This window comes from Carcharodon carcharias, chromosome 16 (genome assembly GCF_017639515.1).
Source record: "Carcharodon carcharias isolate sCarCar2 chromosome 16, sCarCar2.pri, whole genome shotgun sequence".
NCBI lineage: Eukaryota > Metazoa > Chordata > Chondrichthyes > Lamniformes > Lamnidae > Carcharodon > Carcharodon carcharias.
Window position 1 is genome coordinate 70,610,647 of NC_054482.1, and position 20,986 is coordinate 70,631,632.

The following is a 20,986-nucleotide window of genomic DNA, read 5'->3' on the forward strand; positions in this document are numbered from 1 at the left end:
AAATGCAAAATATTCGCAAAATGTGGGCAAATATTTAGTGATTAAATGTTACTTGATTGACTCCAGAAATACCTCCAAGAATTGGCACTCACAGTTAGATCATCCTACAGACATGTACATAAAGCATTCAAAAATCTGGAGCTGCATTTCCTTATAAGTTTTCAAATCCTTTTATGAATTTTAAATGTCTTCCTCGCATTATTTGTAATATTTTGTGCTGCATCTTTTTTCTTTGTGTACTAGATGCACTACATAATAATTTGAATTTAAAATATATTCACAATGCAATGTAAATATTCTTTTTTAAATGCGTTAAGCTGCAAGATTATTCAAATGTTTTAAGTGTTTTCCCTAGTCAGTAAGAATGATGAGTCACTGTTCTATTTCATGCTTTTATTAAGAATTTACATTTCCCCTTATTTATCTAATTTTCTATAGATGAAATTGACCTAAGGAGATAGAGATCCACTACCATTGGACAATAAGTAAAGATTTGTGGCAGAAAATAAAGACCTTTGAAATATGGGAGTGATTTTCCCATCCGGGAATATGTCCCATGGCGGGGACGGGGCGTTTCCTGCTGCGGAGGCTTCCCGACGTCTTCTGTGGTGGGGCAGGTTGGATGGTGGACTCCCCATCATCATATCCGGACACCATATTTAAAAGGTGCCCGGACATCCTCACAGTCAATACAAACTATGAAGATTTTGGAAGGGGAGGTGAAGGTCCAGTGCTGAAGTTTAGTGACACCTCCCTGCTTGTCCTCCTGGACCTTATCCAGGTCCGGAGGAATACACTGTAGCTGGCTTTCGGGAGGAGGAGGCCAGGCAGGGAAACCAACCCTGCATGGGAGCAGGTGGCCAATGCAGTCAGTGGCCTGACTATCAGCAATACAATGCTACAAAAGGATGAAGAACTTCATTCGCTCTGCCAGTGTAAGTAAATCCTCAGCTGGTCACATAAACCACCATGAGACCAATATGTCAGCGTATGGGTCTCAGTGGCAACGGCACAGCCGTGCCTCAGAGCCCCACTGCAGTGCATCCACTCTGCCGTGGAGTGACCACTGTGCCTCCTTCACCCTTCAACATACAGAGAATACTGTATGGAAGGGGGGTATAAATGGTGGGGTTTGGGGGGTGCGAATTGACTTAGGTGCAGAATTGACCTTCTAACTAATGGTGGTGAGTCAGCAAGAGGCTGAGAAACATCAGACAGAGGTGTTGAAGGCCCTCAACAGAGTGGCATGCGAGTCAGAGGAGCCCATCCACCTGTTCTCTGATGAAGTGGTGCCCATGTGCACGCATTGAGATCACCATGAGGAGGGTTGCGGATGCCATGGAGAACCTGGTCCAGGAGAATGCCCAATTTCTGCCGGAGATGCGCGAAGACCTGCACTCCATCACTGTAGTCCTGCGTGAGTTTTTGCCATGGTAGCACGAGATGGGTAAGGACCACCTCGACTTCCCTCCAGGGGCCCCTTCCCTGCCAGGTCCTTCGGGCACCCAAAGGGAGGAGAAGCGGCAGCTGGACACCCCAGGTCATCCAATCAGGCATTTCAGAGGTTGTCCGCGCCCTCTGAATCCCCTTTGCCTGTGACCCCTTCAATCTGGTCCCCTGTCATCGCATAGGGAGCATCTGGCCCACAGGAGGACAGCCAAATGAAGCCAGGAATAAAAACAGAAAATGCTGGAAAAGCTCAGCAGGTCTGACAGGATCTGTGGAAAGAGATCCGTATGACTCTTCTTTAGAGCAGGTTTCCCTGTCTGGCCTCCTCCTCCCATCAACATTTTAGCTCTGAAGAAGAGTCATACGGACTTGAAATGTTAATTCTGTTTCTCTCTCCACAGAGGCTGTCAGATCTGCTGAGTTTTTCCAGCATTTTCTGTTTTTGTTTCAGATTTCCAGCATCCGCAGTATTTTGCTTTTATCTTAAAGGAAGCTGGGGCCCTCCAGGCCTTGGCTCTCCAGAGGACAGCTGCCAAAGTCATCAAAGGAAACAGAGCAAACTAGTCAGTGGGCTGCCTCCCACCCCTGCTGCGATGTCGGGAAAGCACCTAGAAGAAGTAGTAGACCACAAATAATAAAGTTTTTTCACAACTGGTTGCACAGGTGAACATATGGTTGTCACAATTCTAACTTCTGTAAATATAATAAGTTTCACTGCTATAATGTCTACTATATTTTTTCAGTGTGGTTCTAAGGCTTCGCAACCACAGCCCCCTCCTCCAACCCCAGCACCTCTCCTGCGCACTCCTAACCCCTCGAGGGAGTCTGTAGGGAGAAAGTATGTGGCAGGTCCTTTGCGAGCCATGTGCAAGCACCCTCCCGTGCACACTGAGCCTTCATCCATCAAACTCATATGCCAGGTCCCTAGCATAATTGATACTGCCTGCTGGGCTTCCCTTTCCATTGTCCAGTTGAAGTGATCTGCATCGCCACCGACCCAAGATCCCAATTCCCATGCAGCATCTTGGCCCATCCACCATGAGGCTCTACTTACTTTCGATTTGACCAGCCTGATAGTGATAAGCTTTTTCTTTGCTCCAGTCACCCATGCCCTTTCTGCCATCACCATTGAACCCCCGGCATTACCTTCAACCTCCTCGCTGTCACCCTTCAACCCGAACTCTTTTCCTTTGAAAATGTTCAGCTGAACATTCGCATTCTATTTTTACCCGAAAATCCCGCCCTCGTGCACACTAACCTGCCCGACCTCCTCCTGCCCAACCCGCGAGTCTGTGTCTATCTCTGAGTCCTCACAAATGACCCTCACCACCCCTTCATGCAACACCGTCGCACCCTTACCCTCCCATCCTACCGGCTCCCTCTGCCACTCTACCTTGACCATTCCGTCCTATGATGCCTACCTAAGTTCTCTCCCCAGGAGTCAGCAGTTGACTCCATCAACCCCTCCCTGTGAGCCCCTTCACCTGGACATTCCCCCCTCCCCCAATTCACACACCTAGACATTACCCCTGCCACCCCACCCCCAACACATACCTGGGCAACATTAGCCCCCACCGCCCAGCAGCCAACATGGCCCTTACCCAACTCCCCACCCGTTCCTTGTACCGCCTGGCTACATTCCTGCAAAAGACTTTATTGCACCTCCGGCCACCAACGCTCCCCCTCTAGGCCCCCACATCCCCATGATGTCTGCAGTCCTCCTACACTTATCTAAATCCCCTCACCAACACTCCATCGCCACCCAACAGTACCTCCTGCTGCCTTCCATCCCACAGCTTGAGGATCAGATCCCATGCAAAGTCCCTGGAAGTCGGTCTGAAGCTTGAGTGAATTCCCTGAAAGAAGGTCCAAAGCCTGAGCAATGACCCTGGAAGAAGGTCCAAAGCTTGAGCGAAGTTCTTGGAAGAAAGTGCAAAGCCTGAACAATGTCTCTGGAAGAAGGTTCAAAGCCAGAGCAATGTGCCTGGAAAAAAGTCCGAAGCTTGAGCAAGGTTGCTGCATGATGAACTCCCACCTTCTGGAAGCAAATTCGTGTAGGAGCCACATGGATGAAGCTCCACCCACCCTGTGCAGCACCAGGGTTAGGTAGCTGGAGGCATCCATCTTATCGTTGGATGTCCACGAGCTGACCAAGGCCCTTAAGGTAGATCCCGATTTTTGCACGCCATGTTGGTCCAGACGTGTTCTGGACCGATGTGTTTTCCCGCTGGTGTGGTGGAGAATCAGGTGTGGGGGGAGGATTCTGGTTGGGCTTTCAATTTGCATCCCATTAGTGGGATGCAAACTGGTTTCATGCTGGCTCCAACAGGAATCGTGATCTGCCATCTAAGGCCGTAGCGGAAGATCCCGCTGCCATTTCACGCTGGCATGGAACCGATTTTTGGAACTCCCGCCCCCACCCGCCATTGATCCCATCAATGAGGGCATGGGAGAATTCTACCCATGGACGCTAAGATATTTGGAGAGTTGGTGGTGTAGTGGTAATGTTGCTTGACCTAGTAATCCTGAGGCCCAGGCTAATGCTCTGGGGCTGTGGGTTCAAATCCCACCACAGAAGGTGGAATTTGAATTCAGTTAGTAAATCTGGAATATAAAGCTATTCTCAGTCATGGTGACCATGAAGCTATCATTGATTGTTGTAGAAATTCATCTGGTTCACTAATGTGCTTTAGGGAAGGAAATCTGCCATCCTTATCTGGTCTGGCTTACATGTGACTCCAGACCCACAGCAATGTGGTTGACTCTTAGCTACCCTCCGAAATGGCCTAGCAAGCCACTCAGTTCAAGGGCAATTAGGGATGGGCAACAAATGCTGCCCTTGCCAGCAATGTCCACATCCAACGAAATAATTTTACTAATGCTTAAAATTCCATATAAAGACCATATGACAAATGAAAAGGTGTCTGAAATTGCAAGAGCAAAAATAACGCTAAAAAGTTACATCCAGAAAATAAAATGTCAGTATTTCGGTTATTTGATCAGAGCTGAAAAGCTACATAGATCTCTTCTTCAGGACAAACTGGAGGGCAACAGAAAGAGGGGTCAACCAAGGTGTAGTTGGATGATGGATGTCACAGAATGGTTGCAGATGAGCTGCAGTGGATGCGTGAGGATGGCACAAGACAGGGAAGCGTGACATACCATGGCAGCAGATCTGCTGGCAGGAGCAGCTTCAAGCACACAGCACTGAGCTTGGAGTATTTGTGATTTTCAGTTCTCCATCTGAGTGATGGGAAGGAAAAAATACTCAGAATTTTGTGTGATGTCTGATATATTGGGAAAGCTGAGTGCTAACATAACTTCTATATGTAGCTGCCATGCTGAAATGTCAGCAAATGATAAAATGAAACATAAACTCATAGGGTTTTGAAACAAACACCTTAATGCAATGTCACGTGAACACTTTGCCAGATATTGCACTGACAGCTCTGAAAATATATGGCAACACCTAAACCGATTTTTTGACACAATGGGTTAGAACATGTTGCTTTTACTTTTGGACTATGCCTAAATAACAATTTCAGCAGACTCAATTCAAATTTTAGTAGATTATATTAACTTCACCAATTCAATGCAGAAATGGTTCTGCACTAAATTGTCATTTCACTCTTAGAGGTCATAAGGATGGGTGGCATAGAAATTGGCCAGAATTTTACGTCCCGCAGGTGGGCACACGCCCAACCTAAACAGGTGTAAAATTGCACAAGATTACGTCAGGCGAGCATTCCGACGTCAGTGTGCACTCGTGCGATATTTTGCTCGGCGGGTGTGTGCAACAGTCGGAAGAGCGCCCGTCAACAATTAAGCAGGCAATTAAGCTCAATAACGGCCCAATTGTCAGCAGATTTGTTGTGGCCTGTCCAACTTTACGGTTGGCAGGAGTTAGGATATAAAATAAAAAGAAATATCTGGGGACAGCATTTTTATGAGGTATGCTTTCAGGTGCTTCATTGTGCTGCACGGACATTTTTTGCAGCATCTTTGTGCTTTCTTTTATTATTTTGAGGCCTGCAGCTCCCTGAGGCATCTGTCTGCCTTCAGGGAATGCAGTGGAAGCACTCACCAGCACCCATGGTGACTTTGGCGCCTGCCCTCTACCTGCCCCCACCGTCAGTGCTGAGCCTTTCTCAGGGCATGTTTCACATTGGCTGGCCATTAATTGTCCTGCCAGCGTGAAATCGCGGTTAGGTGTCGACTGCGGTCGGGGGACTGTTTCCCATCTGCTCCAAGATGCGTGTCCAATGAGCACAAAATTCAGGCCATTGAGACAGACACCTTGGCTGAATTTTTGCTGGTATGAGAATAGGCATGGAGTGAACAGGCGCTTGGTGTATAATTTCATGTTGCTGGCCAGTGTGCCCAGCCCAATCCCAAGCCACTTTCCCAGAGGCAGGATAAGAGGCAGTCATCAACCAAGCTAAGTAACAGATTAATTAAAGCCAATTGGCAGAGGCTGGCTGGAATTTTCCAGTTGACATGAGCTCCTAGTAGCATAGGGAGCATGGCAGTTACCTGGAGGTGGCCTCCTGATGGTCAGGGTCCAGCATTCCAGGCAGGCTTGGAAGCCCTCCCTACCTCCCTGGCTCCAATCACAGCCACAGGCTGTCCTTGGAGGGGATCCCCCTCCACATTGGTGGGCCAGCAGCTTTGGCCATTATTTAATTCAGAAGTGTTAAAAGTTGCTGAGAGGATGCCTCAAGATATATGCTTTCCCTGAACTCCAATGGCAGAATGCAGCTTCTACCATGCTGGAGGGCTTCCCAATGACCCTTCAGCTTTGACAGCCCATCTGTCTTCCTTAATTGGACGACGAGAGTTCTGTCTGGCCACTAATTGGCCAATCCAGAGGCTCGCCAGCTGATTTGAACTCAGCAGATTTCTGGCCTCCAGCAACCCTCTGAGTGCCGGAAATGTGGGAAGTCCCTGCTGCCAGCTGCTGCGGATCAGATAGTGGAATGTATTCACTAGATTGTGACCCCAAGGCTACTCTAGACTTCTGTGTGTGTCTCTGCACTGGTGGAGAGAATGGGTGAGCGCTGTGACGGGCAGGTCCATTAATCACTTTAATTACTTTTTTAATGGCCTTAATCAGTTGCGTGCCTGCCGAACTGAAAATCTAAATGACGTGGGATGCCGTCGGGACACCCACCCGATTCACCCCGCATCATTTTACGTGTCAGCGAGCGGGCCCCGCCCTCCACTCGCCGACCGGAAGATGCAGCCCACAAATTTCAACATAAGAGCATTAAACACTCTCCCCTAAATGCCCCTTTAACTAAGATGAAAATACTCTAGGGTCTTAAAGCAAACAACGGAGGTAAAGCAACACTGTGAGCATTATAATTTATGTCTCTAAACTGATCCTCCTGCACCATGGAGCTAACATTTTCCTAATAGCACTGTATACCTTCAGTGTTGAAGATTTACATGGTGCTAAAAACTTACCACAAAGAAACCTTCATCTGATAACCTATCCTTTTATAACCCAAACCAGTTGCTGCAAAGCACTTGCTCTGACTATTCATACAGAGGAGTAGATCTGGTCTCTTACCACACTTCTATGGCCCTGCCGCAGCATGTCTCCCCGCGGTGGATGTGGCGAGTCTTTTGAATCTTCATTCAGGTCAGCGGGACCGTAATATCTTGCCAGGTGGGGGGAGGGGGGGCATAACATCCTGGCCACTTAGAGTTCAAGTAAAACTCAGTTCCAGAAGACAGAATCTTGTAGACACACTGCTGTCACATCTGTAGAGTTTGAGATTCAAGCATGGGCAAAGAAATACAGGAAGGAGCAAATGTTTTCTTGAAGGATCAGAAACTGCTGGGTTATATTTCAATGACTTTGAGTAATAGTTATTTTGTAGTTATAAAGCAAAAATTCATACAGGAATTGTATCCAAGCAGTATCACATACACACTTAAATTATTATTTATTCCCTGTAAAAATTCATAACTCAATATTGTTCTTTTCCAACTAAATAACATTACTCACGTTGAGATGAGCCCTGCCAAAAATAAAAATTTGAAAGCAACAAATATATAAGACTCAATTAAAAAATATATACCTTACAATCAATTCTGTCAATTTGTAAACCAATGCAAAACTGTTGATTTTAAAAAACACAAGGGTGAAAATTGCATAACTTTAACTGTTTGTTTGTAAGCTGTCCAAGGAAATAGATGATTGTCTCTAAACTATAGTTTGCTGCAATTATAATGTTGATCAGATCGAAAAGACGGTAAAGGATTTCGAATTGGAAAAAATATCAGGTTGTTATGCATTGTGGCCTTAGCAATAATTTTCATTTATCTTTAAGTGACAAATACTTATATTTTTTAATTGGTTATTGATAAATATCAGCTCATACTGATGCATCTACTGTGCATCAAGCAAGAAAAGTAGGTCAGTCAAATGAATCCCTGGATTCATCTGAGCAACATTTGGCCAAAACACTAAGCATAGTGACCCACATAAGAACTGAATCAATAACAATTTCTTGCAAAAGAAATGCAATTTCAAAATGCATGATCATGTAATCAATATGAAGGCTGTGAAACAGGTCACCAATCAATTTTTAAAAATGACATCTGTGACCCATGAATTTAGAATCTCATGTTGATATACTTTTACTGAAAACATATGGCTTGAATTACTTGCCTTTCATTTCAGAGCCTTCAAGATTGGATGCTGCTCAAATTCTTACTTTTAATTTTAGACATACAAGTCTTGAAATTGCTGTTAGTGATAAGCCTAACATCAGTGATAATGGAGTGTTACGATATAGCAATTGAGCGACTGCCAGTTATCACTCAAATGCTGCCTATTTCAAGGATGCTCCAGTATTGCCAGTTAGATTTTGAACACTGCAGTACTACAGGCATGTGTTATACTGTCAGTTTATTATTGCCAGCAAAATAACCTAACAACTGAATGTCTCTTAATACAAAGCTAACATATCAAATGTTTATCATTTCATGTAAAATCAGCTCTGCTACAGAGGCTGCAGTTTGTGGTGTCAGAAATCTGGACCACTGTGGGGACTATATATAGAGTTGTGGTATCACTCATGTAGCAAAGAAATATCAGCAAGATTAGAAAAAGATTGTCCGAGATGTCAAGTAGCACAAAAGGCATGCCGACAGATCCCACTGCTGTGCTATACAGTGGGTTGACTGTAGTAGGTGGAGCTACGGTGGAGTGGCATACTGGAGAAAGCATGTACACAGAGATGCTTGGTCAATTGTCTGGCCTACCACAGAGCCTGTTGGCATTGTCAAGCAACATTAGGTCTTGTGGTAAAGTGGTAGCCATATATTTCCAAGTCAGACTGGCGAGTGGCTTTGAGGGGAACTTCCAGGTAATGGTGTTCCCATGTGTCTGCTGCGCTTGTCCTTCTAGATGGTAACAGTTGTGGGTTTGGAAGGTGCTGTCTAAGGTGCCTTGGTGAGTTCCTGCAGTGCATCTTGTAAATTGTACACACTGCTGCCATTGTGCGTCGGTGGTGGAGAGAGTGAATGTTTGTGGATGGGGTGCCAATCAAGCAGGCTGCTTTGTCCTCTACAGTGTCAAAACTTGAGTGTTGTTGGAGCTGCATTCATCTGGGCAAGTGGAGAGTATTTCATCACACTCCTGACTTGTGCCTTGTAGATGGCAGACAGGCTTTGGGGAGTCTGAAGGTGAGTTACTCCCCACAGGATTCCTAGCCTCTGATCTGCTCTTGTAGCCAAAGTATTTATAAGGCTAAAACAAAAACAGAGTTACCTGGAAAAACTCAGCAGTTTTTCCAGGTAATTCTGTTTTTGTTTTGGATTTCCAGCATCCGCAGTTTTTTGTTTTTATTTTTTTATATTTATATGGCTAGTCCATTTCAGCTTCTGGTCAATGATAATCCTAGCATGTTGATAGTGGGGGATAAAGTGAAGGTAATTCCATTGAGTGTGAAGGGGCGATGGTTGGATTCTCTCTTGTTGGAGATGATCATTGGCTGGAACTTGTGTGGTGCGAATGTTACTTGCTACTTGTCAGCCCAAGCCTGGATATTGTCCAGGTCTTGCTGCATTTGGACATGGACTGCTTCAGGAACTGAGGAGTTGCGAGTGGTGCAGAACATTGTGCAATCATCAGCGAACATTCCCCCTTCTGACCTTATGATGGAAGGAAAGTCATTGATGAAGCAGCTGAAGATGGTTGAGCTGAGGACAGTACCCTGGAAAACTCCTGTAGTGATGTCATGGAGCTGAGATGACTGACCTCCAACAACCACAACCATCTTCCTAGGTATGACTCCAACCAGCAAAGAGTTTTCTCCATGATTCTCATTGCCTCCAGTTTTGCTGGGGCTCCTTGGTGCCACACTCAGTCAAATGTTGCCTTGATGTCAAGGGCAGATGCTCTCACCTCACCTCTAGAATTCAGCTCTTTTGTCCATGTACAAGGCTGTAAAGAAGTCAGAAGCTAAGTGACCCTCAGAGATACCAAACTGAGTGTGAGTGAGCAGATAATTGTTAAGCAAGTGATGCTTGATAGCACTGTTGATGACCTCTTCCATCACTTTACTGATGATCGAGAGTCAGTCTGAGTAATACAGTGGAAACCTCAGATGAAGTCATGCGATCTGGCTGTCGCCATGTAAGCCAAGCTTAGTGCCAGGCAAGCTCAGACTGCTGCCATCATAGTTGTGGATACCAGTGCTCAAGGGTGCATACAGGGTCTTACAGCAGTGTGACAAACTGTGCTCAAGCAGAGTAATGGAATTGCTGAAGTCCTGTGTCGAGGGAGTGTCAGTGGTTCCATAGACCATAAACACTGTCCTCTTTTGTCTTCCTACCAATGCCAATCTGCCAGTGCCCCTGCTGATGCCCATCAGCCCAGACTGCAGCCCATGCAGAGATGGTGCAGACCGAGAGCTACTTGAAGATGTTCTAAAAGGCCATCTGCAGTATTCCCCACTGAAATTCAGCAGCTTTCTTCCAACCATTTTTAAAAATTCATTCATGGGATGTGGGCTTCGCTGGATGGGCCAGCATTTATTGCCCATCCCTAGCTGCCCCTGAGAAGGTGGTGGTGAGCTGCCTTCTTGAACTGCTGCAGTTCATGTTGTGCAGGTACATCCACAGTGCTGTTAGGAAGGGAGTTCCAGGATTTTGACCCAGTGACAGTGAAGGAGTATTGATATATTTCCAAGTCAGGATGGTGAGTGACTTGGAGGGGAACTTCCAAGTGGTGGTGTTCCCATGTATCTGTAGCCCTTGTCTTTCTAGATGGTAGTGGTCGTGGGTTTGGAAGGTGCTGTCCGTGGCCATGGTGTGGCCATTGGGGTATCCTGTGTAGAAGCACATGGATAGATAAAGGCACATGGAAGACAGGCACTAATGAAATGCGTAAAGGTGATTAGTTGATTTTGTATGCAATATTGGATGATTTGATTGATAAAATTAGTTTAGAACTTCTGTTTTCTGGCACCTTTTATTTCAGTATTGTGGCCAAGTGGATGCTATCATGATCAGTAAAAGAGGTAAGATAAGTTGTAAGACTGTTGGTGAATGGGAAATTGGGGTTGTGTTCACTGATACTGCAGTCAGATGAGCTGATCATGGACAGCCCGGCCAGAGTGGGGGTGTGTTGATACCGCTCTCCTCTTATCCATCCTCCTTGTCTTCTTCTTTCTCCTCCTTCTCAGCAGCTTGGCATATATCTGATGGCAAGGGCTGTGCCCTTATAATGACAAGGTCTGCTACACATTTTGCCCAACCATGACAAATCGTAACACACATTCTGATGAGTATACAAAGATCCCTCTGAACAGTCCGGGCCGTGGATGCATTGCTTAAACACTTCTGTTATTTGCTCAGTGACATTTTGTGCGCAAGTATGGCTTTTATTATTTGGATGCTGCTCATATGTGTGTGGGTTGCACATTGGATTCAGGAGCCATGTGGTCAGTGATGGTCCCTGTTTCACCTCTGCTTATTTCCCCTATTACGCTGCAAGTCAAGTGTAATAGAAACTACTGCACCATTGACTGGTAGCAAGTGATCTGAGCAGAACTCTTGAAGGAGGAACTAAGGCTTTCAACACATGCAACATTACTCACTGCAGACTCTAGAAACTTTAAAAAACAGTACAGACTACCAAACACTTCTACCAGCTCCCAGTAAAAATCAACCAGCTCATGAAAATATTTGATGATCCTTTTAAATAGCACTGCTCCCTGCTGATGAATGTATGTTCAACTGTGCAAGTTTAAGAGAGGTCATTAATTACAGCATTGAGTTCAAAAATGGCACCACTGGCATCAAATCAGCATTACACAGTGAACGACAATTTGGTTCTGAAACGACACCCATGGTGCTGAAAATAGAGGTGATATGCAAAAAATTAAAAAGGTCTTCTTTTACTTTGAATTAAAACATCAGGAAATGTTTCAAAGAATCACTAAAGGTAAGGCATGATGTTACTAGTTCAACTTACACAATCAAAATGGCAAGATTGCTGAAGCGCCTTAGATTAATGACCATCTATTGTTACTAATTCAGGCTCTTCACATTAATGGTCTCGATAATAACCCCAGTCACTGCCACTGATTAGATCAGAATTTTCATCTCACTACAATGTATAAATGTTATTCAACAACCTTAAAAAAGGTGAATTTACACACAGGGATATATATTTATGCACACAAACAGGACATCAGTGATCTTAAAATATACATGGATTTGAAAGAAAAAGAATGAATAAATACCTTTCTCGAAGAGATAACCGGTTTAACGCAGGGCTTTGTTTCTGGAAAGAAGATGTTGTTGAATACTTCATTGGAGTCATGGCAGGAAAGAGTTGTCTGCCAGCTGGTCCTGACATAATAGGCTCATCAGTGTCTTCAAAAGAATCATCTAGCAGATCTTTCTCATGAGGTTTCTTGATGGCCTTGAAGATAATAAAACAGCTGTAATTATCACTAGAAATACACAAAGGAAGCTTTGTCCTTGGCAAATGCCAGACCTCAGAAATTCAACTGTATCTAACTGCATCTTGATGTTCTAAAATTAAGTTCTGTCCATGCTTTTTAAACAGCAGAAACTACAGTAAAACAGCAGCTGTATTTTGCTTAATTAACAAATTACTTATGGCCTGATTTGTATTAATAAGTTATCAATGTATCATTTGTCTTTATAATTATGAACCTGTTTTAGTAGATAACAATGTCTAAAGCGTGGCAAGGTGAAATCTGGTTCAGTATTTTCTGATTATCCCATTATTATGCTCCTAACATAAATCAAAGATTTTCCAATCTACCATTAGCAGTGTCATGGCAAATGTACTGGTATATAAATAAAAGTCTTGCGCCTGATGTGCAATTCAGGCATTATGCATGCACATATATGCAAATTTCAGAGTCACACCTTCAATCTGATTATCTTAAATTTAATATTCATGAACAAATGGAAAAACTACCAAAAAAGAACTATTAAAGAAATATGAAACTACAAACCAAGAATGTGCAGTTAGAAAAATTTACCAATTAAAAAAAAAATCAGAGCTTTGCAAATGCTTTTTGAAAATTTTTTCAACCACCCATCTTGTTTTATCCATTGCAACTGAGCAAATACTGCAAGGAATATAGTTTAAATACCAGAAATACATTAAAATTTAAAAACAAATAATTAATGACAAATTATTTTTAGTTTTTACTCAGAGGCAAGTGTTCCTCTTGAGAAACTTGAGACTGGAGAGTTCATGACTTTCCCAGACACATTATCCTCAGATGAAACCTCTCTGTAATGTAACAGATGACAGTTCCCAACATACACTTTCTCCTAAAGCTACCAGATTTTTTTAATGTTTGATAGTAAGAATGGCTATTCACAGATTGCCAGGATTAGCTGTAGGTAAGCCCCATCCATCGCTTGCATTCCTGTGCATAATGGAAAACCTACTGAAAACAAAGAAATCTCCAGGAAATCCATTTTTAATATCAGTGAAAGTAATCAGGATTTGTTTTCAAGTGTAAAAATTAGAAACTGGAGTAAAAAATGAAGCTTTCCATTTTTTCTGGGTTAATTCTGTTAATTCTGAAAAGACAATGTAGGTTATTCTATTAACGGGTTTGTGTATTTAGAAAATGCATCATGTTTCATTTGTGACAAACCAAAATTAGCAAAAAGGATTATTAGTTGTTTGATAGTACAGAATTTAAGTGTTGCTGAAAAAAGAAACATGCTATCGAAGATTTTCATCTTGCATTCATCAGGACAGCTTGCAAGGAATACCAACAGTAAAGGGAACAACAATTTATACTGCCTGATAAGAGAATGCTGATTAGTTTGCAAGTGGACTCTGATTGGTAGAGGCATTGCCACGGAGAATGCAGTATGGAACAATTAACTGCCAAGCTCTTGTTCAAATTCATACCAGGCAGGTCGACTTTGATTGGTCAAGTCATTGCCATGAGGAATGAACCAGGGAATGTTGGGACATACATACCTGGCATCACACAAGCATCATTCATATGCCACATTACTCATTTGTGTGACAGGCAGAATGTTTTTTGCCTTGACGGCAACATCCTGTTAATGGAGAATACCACTTGTGTTGCATTAGATTAGAATATTAAATATGAGTCAGCAATTGGACAAATATATTACGAGAAAAAAAAGTATTTTACGAAAACCAAACACTTCACTAGTGATTTCTCATAAACTTATTTTCAAATAATTTTAGTGGAAACATGAACTAAATCATTTTTATACCCAGCGTCACCTGTTACCATCCCACCCAAGTCTCCACCATTTCAAGAGTATTAGCACAGGAGTTACTAGTTTCCCAAAAAGAGTCTACATTGACATTATTTTATTAAGGAAGATAATTTTAAAAGAGGAGCTAGCCTCCAATGAAGTAATCAGTTCTTTCATTCTTTGATTTAAACTTTACGGACAATTTTCAACTTCAGGCATAAGTCAGTTCTAATTTAATTTGCACTACATTAAGAACCGCTTGAATCTGAAGTGCAAATTGCACTCAATTCTCTGATCCATGCTCATTTGCATAATTATTCACAAACTTAGGGAGGTCTAAATAACACTACTGCTGAAGAAGAAAACTGTGCATAAGTTACATTTAGGAATGCAGAGATTTGATAGAGAGTTACATAAGGGGCAACATTTTACACACGTCGGGGGAGAAGTGCGGGAGTAGGCACAGGGTGGGTGGGCTTCCGATCGGCGCCCCCGGTCAGGAGCACGCTGCCATTTTACGTGGGCGGGCCAATTAAAGCCCGCCCAGCATGATGTCCGCCAGGAAGCGCTATGCGCTCCCTGTGCGGGCAGGGATGGGGGGTGGAATTCCCTCAGCTGGGAGTGTGCTCTTTCGCGCATTCGTGTGGAAGAGCACACAGATCTCCCTGAGGCAAAGTGCTGCCTCAGGGAGATCGGCTCACATTTTAAACTTTAATTGAAGCTGAGAAAAAAAATTCCCTGCCATGTCCCCTCATTTGACACTGTCACATGAGTTGCAACATGTCTATAACTTTTATTTTAAAATATTATGAGATTTTTAAATCCTCATCCCATCCATGAATGAGGTTTTATGCTTTTGCAGAAGCCTGCGAGGGCTCCTGGCCTACGAACCAACCTTAAGGTTGGGCAGGCAGGTCCATTAATGACTTCAACTACTTTGTTAATGGCCTTAATAGGCCGTTGACAGGTTGGCGGGTGCACAGCTGACACGAGTGCCCACTGAAAGTCTGAATGACCTGTCGTGATGTTGGGACGCACGCCCGACGTCACCCTGCATCATTTTACGGGTCGGCAAGCGGGCCCTGCCCCCACTCACTGACCAGAAGATACAGCCCAAGGCGAGAAATAAAAATTCTGGAACCTGCTATAGAACTGTAGAGAGCATGTCAGCCTATGAATAGGCTTTGTCACGGGTCAAAGACATCAAAGTAAGAAATGGCAAATGAAGATTAAGAAAAAGGACATCCTTGGTGCAGGCATGAATTTGCAAACAAGTGATGGCATAGCTCAACAGCTGCCCTCCTCTTTGGTGCTGAAGTTGAAGTCGTGCTGCATGAGATGCTGGCAAGGAGGACTGTCCTGTGTACATGCCCACAGTGCCATCCCATTGGTCAGAATTGCAGCATGATGCCACCAAGTCTCAGGTCACAGATGACTATTAATGTTCCTGGAGCTGTGTTGCATGATACCAAGTCCCATTCCCCTATGCTCACTGACCTCCATTAGCTTCCAGTCAAGCAATGTCTTGCCTTTAAAATTCTCATCCTTGTTTTCAAATTCCTCCATGGCCTCATCCCTTCCTATCTCTGTAATTTTCTCCAGCTCCGCAATCCTCCAAGGTACCTATGCACATCTAATTCTGGCCTCTTGAGCATCTCCAATTTTAAACACTCTGGGCAGAATTTTCTAGCTGACACGCGTGTGGCAGAGCCCAAATGTCAACGCCTAAAATGTCGCGCGCTGACGTCACGCAAGCGTCCCGATGTTAGCGCGCGACATCGCGATATTTCGGTCAGCTGGCACGCACAGCAGCAGGACACACGTCCGTCATTAATTAAAGGCCTCGTTAAGGCCCTTAACTTGCCAACTGTCCAGGATTTTGAGGGGCCCGTGTGAACTTCGGGTCGGCGCACGGGCCCAATGGGCAGGCAGATAGGAGATTTTTTAATAAAGGTCATGCACTGGCGGGATATGTGGACTCAGAGGGGTTGTTCATGTTTTCCAAGAAGTTTTAATTGCAGGAAGTGTTTTAAAGTTGCCTGTTTGATTGTTAGCAGTTCACATCAATTTCCAAGAGCTTTTTGTGTACCTTGAAACCAGTCTGCAGACAATAATCTTTCTCGGACCTGCAACTTTCCGGAGGCCTCCATTTAGCCTGAGGGTATGGGTTCTGACATCTCCACTGGAGGCAGCTCCTCTGAGGTGGAAGGGAGGGATAGAATAAGGAGGAGGCCAAGACTGGACAATCAGCCTCCAGGGGTGCTACCTTTGGGAGGCCAGGGGCAGGCACAAGGGACACAGGGCCAAGAGGTTGTCCAAGGTGCAAGGGACCACAGAAGACGCAACTATCCTGCTGCCAGAGTATACAGGTGGCGAAGCAGCTACCTCAATATGACTGAAGTGCAGTGCCGAAGGAGGCTCCGACTCTCAAGGGAGACAGTCACCTATCTCTGTCAGATGATTGACCCTGAGATATCTGCTGTGTGGGTGGACACCCCATACCAGCGGCTCTGAAGTTCACAGTTGCCCTCCGCTTCTATGCCTCTGGCTCCTTCCAGGGATAGTGGGTGATCTTTGCGGTGTCTCCCAATCAGCTGTCCACACTTGTGTCAAACAGGTTACAGATGCTCTGTTCAGACCGGTATTGACCTTCATCCACTTCCACTGTGTCCAGGTAAATCAGGCCACAGCGAGCCAGTGGCTTCACGGCCATTGCTGGCTTCCCCCGCGTCCAGGGTGCTATGGACTGCACACATGTTGCCATCAAGGCGCCAGCAGGTGGGCCCGGTGCCTTCATCAACAGGAAGGGCTCCCACTCCATGAAAGTGCGGATAGTGTGTGATCACAGGATGCAGATTCTGCAAGTTTGTGCAAAGTACCCAGGCAGCTCTCACGACACCTACATCCTCAGATACTCCCAGGTACCGGGTCTCTTCAGTGCTCCGGCTCGGCTGGATGGACGGCTGCTGGGTGACAAGGACTATCCCTTTGGAAGGTAGCTCATGATTCCACTTTGCTGTCACAGAACAGAAGCTGAGCAGCGGTACAATAGGAGCCACGGCACCACAAGGGCTGTGGTGGAGAGCCATCAGTCTTCTCAAGATGCGCTTCCGTTGCCTGGACCGCTCAGGGGGCATTCTCCAGTACCCCCCAGGTCGCGTCTCTCTGATAGTGGTAGCTTGCTGCGCTCTTCACAATCTTGCACTGGAAAGGGGGGATGCAGTTGACGATGAAGACCTTGACGCCCTGGATGAGGCTGCACATGACGAATCCAGCAGTGGCTCAGAGGATGAGGAAGCACAGGGCGATGATGAGTGGCAGCAGGCCGACCCGCTATTACTCCAAGGAGGCAGGGACACCCAGGACAATTTAATCCAATGAACCTTCAGCTAGCTCCCAACATGGATCAGCATTTCCTGGCGCTTCCACATGTGGCATTTAGGTGCTACATCTTCCACCTTATCAGCTGCAACTAAGGGCTTAGTACAGAAACATCAATGTCCACTCAAACACTCGATATGTCTGTGAAAAAGACAAATGCAGCACAAAGGGAACACCCTCAGCCATGGTCAGAAAAGTGGACTTTATTCTGTCCAAATTATAACAGAAGCTTCTCCATTGCAAACATAAGTATTTTGTTCCCTATCCTAAGGACCACACAAAATCACCAGTACCTATCCGTTGAGTGCCTAACGTGCCTTATGCTTTCGTTTGCGGGTGCTATATCTAGGTGCTGCCCCATCGGTCGGAGTGGCTTGTGAGACAGCCTGCTGACTCTGCTGTCCTGTTAGTGTCGATGACCTTGGCAGGCGTCCTCTGGCCCGAGGAGCCTGTGATGGCCCCACCTGCGAGGGAGTGGTCTGTTCTAGAACTGGCACCTCCCCAGTTGTCGCAGCCTCAACGGAAGCAACGTTGACAGGCAGAGGGGCGGAGGAGCTGCTGCACTCATCCGGAGCGCCCTGAGAGGAGCTTGCAGTGACGACAGGCAGCTGCTGCACCGACGTGAGGTCCCATTGGACCTCCCTGCTCACTGCAGATGCATGGGCACTGAGCACCGACGCTTGGTGCCCACAACATCTCCCACATTGGGAATGATCACCCGTGGCCAGTACCGCTGTGAGGGCTTGTAGGTCAGAGCATAACCCAATCTGAAGATCCTCCATCTGATCGAATCCCCTCTCTATGAGAGTCGCTAATCTCTCAGTAGAGGAAGGCTGAAGCTCTGCCCTGAGGTTCATGCCTTTACATGCACTCTGCCTGGACTCCTCCATCGCAGAGACCGACTGAAGCATATCCTCATGCAACCTTGCCAGATGCAAACACGATTCCTGCTGCTTGTCCTGCAGCTGCTGCATTGGTGACAACTCCAGAGGCACGTCATCAGTGCTGGACTCAGCATGTGCCTCATCCCCTGCAGCCCTCCGGCTGCTTGCGCCATCGGCATTCTCCGTCCCTACCATCTCCTCCAGCGATTGTGACGTGTCCTCTCCACTGTTACCCGGGACACTAGCTGACGGTAAGTTCCCCACCGAGATGTTTGTGTCTGTGCTAATGCCTGGCTGGCTGAAATGATGTGCCACAAGTTGCACATCTTGGGCCTCAGGTGTGGAGGGGGTGCTGCAGTGTCTTTAGGTGCGGCCATGTGGTGATGATGCTGAAATTAACAACAAGGACAGTACATCAGTTGGCGTACAGTCAGTTAAACCTTTCATCCCTTTCCCCCCCGCCAGCCTCATAAGTCACTCACCCTTCAAGACCCTAAGGAGACGAATGTTGGTGGGGTGGAAAAGAGTCAAGATGAGGCCCAAACATAAGATGCACATGCAGATAGGCTGATCAGACGGCCTCAGGAATGCCACATGGCATGTTATGTACCATTAGAGTGGGGAGTGTGCAGAGGTACCTGACCTGGATGCATGCTGGCCTGGATAGTTGCGGTGCTGAGGAAACATCACAAACACTTGTGACATTTACCGTGGATCACAGGAGATTGACAGGTCACATTATTGACCTTCATACCATAAGGAGGGGCATAGACTGGGTGGGCAAAAGGCAACATTTCCCCTTGGCGCAGGGATGAGTAATGTGGTGGCATTTATTTAAGTTGAGTGCCATGAGGTTCACAGCTGAGGTGCTGAGGAACTTTTGGACAGAATAATGTGGGGCACACTGGCTGAAAGGGTGGTGGAGGTCCCAAACCCCCTAAGATGCAATAAGTCTTTGGCTGTGCAGCAGCAATGCCATAGCATGTTAGGCCATGGGGATAGTGGTCACAAATGGGATAAGGTGACTTTGGAAGATGGTGGAGACGTGATTCCTCAAGGGGGCGAGGGATCTTTGTGTATGACTCACACATCAGTGTCTCGGTCTGTGAACATGGCGAGAACCCTATCTACTTAGGAGTCACCTTTGACAGATTCCTCACCTTCAAGAACCACATCAAAAAGACAAAGGCAAAAGTGAGAACATGAAACAACATCCTGAATAAGCTCACTAACACAAAATGGGGAGCAAGCTCGAAAACATTACAAACCAGTGCACTTGCTCTTTGCTATTCCACTGCTGAATATGCCTGCCCTGCATGGGAAAGATCTACTCATGCTAAGAAGATGGATGCCGTTCTGAATGCAAGTTGCCGACTTAACACAGGTTGTTTAAAACCAACAAACACCAACAGCCTATATATCCTGGAGGGTAACGCTTCCCCTGATATAAGAACGGTAGCCAGCAAGAAAGAGCGACTCCATCAAACATCAGATGAGAGGCACCCTCTACATGGTCATACACCTACACCCAGCCGCCTAAAGTCAAGGAAGAGCTTCATGAATAGTGTTGTTCCATTACAATCAACCCCATCTGAAGCCCGCATCGCCTTGTGGAAAGACTGGCTTGCCAGTCTCGAACAACCCCCAGAGATGGAAGTTCTACCGGATGAAAGCCTTCCCCCAGGAGCTAATTGCAACTGGGCAACCTGGAAGTGCCTTAACAGACTTAGGACTGGTACAGGTCATTCAAAGGTATCACTAAACAAATGGGGATATACAACCAGCCTGACAACTTGTGAATGTGGAACTGAGCCACAGACTATGCAACATCTCCTGCAATGCCTAATGCTAGAGGAACCGTGCACTGTTGCAGATCTTGCTGAATTCAACAACAAGGTGCAAAAATGTGTCCAGTTCTGGCTGGGCCATGTATAGACTGTCTGTGGACGCGATAAGAAGAAGTCTGTGAATGAGCTGTGTTGCAGCATTAACGATTCCAGCAGCCATCAGTGGTTTGGATGTGGGCAGACAGAGTGAATGGGACTGTAGATCTCAAATACCTGGATGCTGGACCCAGCCTCGCCGCCACCTGCTGCCCTGACCGCCTGCCTCCTCCCCAGCTCCATGGCCTACTTCTCAAAGGTCGTGAGGCGCTGGAGCAGGGCATACCCACCTCCAGTCCTCTAGCGCTCCCACTGATTGAATTCACTTTTTGCCTGCAGAACAGAGAAGAGAATTTATTGGGGCTGATCGCTCATGTACTCTGCAAGCGCACGCCACACCCCTACCACAGTGGCCCATCTGAGGCCTCCAGTGGCTCCTGTCCACACTACTGGTGATCAGTCCCCAGAAGATAGTATGGCTAGTCGCACCCCCTCCCCCAACGGCCACCTTGGACACATTTGACGTCCATCACTTTGAATAGCACATGAGTCTTAGTGCCCATGGCAAGGAGGCGCAACTAGGTGTGGTGCCGATGCGAGCAGATGACACTTGGCCACAACAGCTTGAGGCTCCCC

At 45.9% G+C, this 20,986-nt stretch overlaps 1 protein-coding gene across 3 annotated transcripts in view; it reads right to left on the reverse strand.

Annotated features, from left to right (window-relative positions):
• The window catches only part of spata6 (spermatogenesis associated 6), a 135,346-nt gene that overhangs the window by 22,609 nt on the left and 91,751 nt on the right, over window positions 1–20,986 (reverse strand). For all 3 annotated transcript variants that reach the window (XM_041208689.1, XM_041208688.1, XM_041208687.1), the window contains one exon: window positions 12,213–12,394. In XM_041208689.1, coding sequence (XP_041064623.1) covers window positions 12,213–12,394 — 182 coding nt within the window. The remainder of the gene's footprint in view (window positions 1–12,212; window positions 12,395–20,986) is intronic.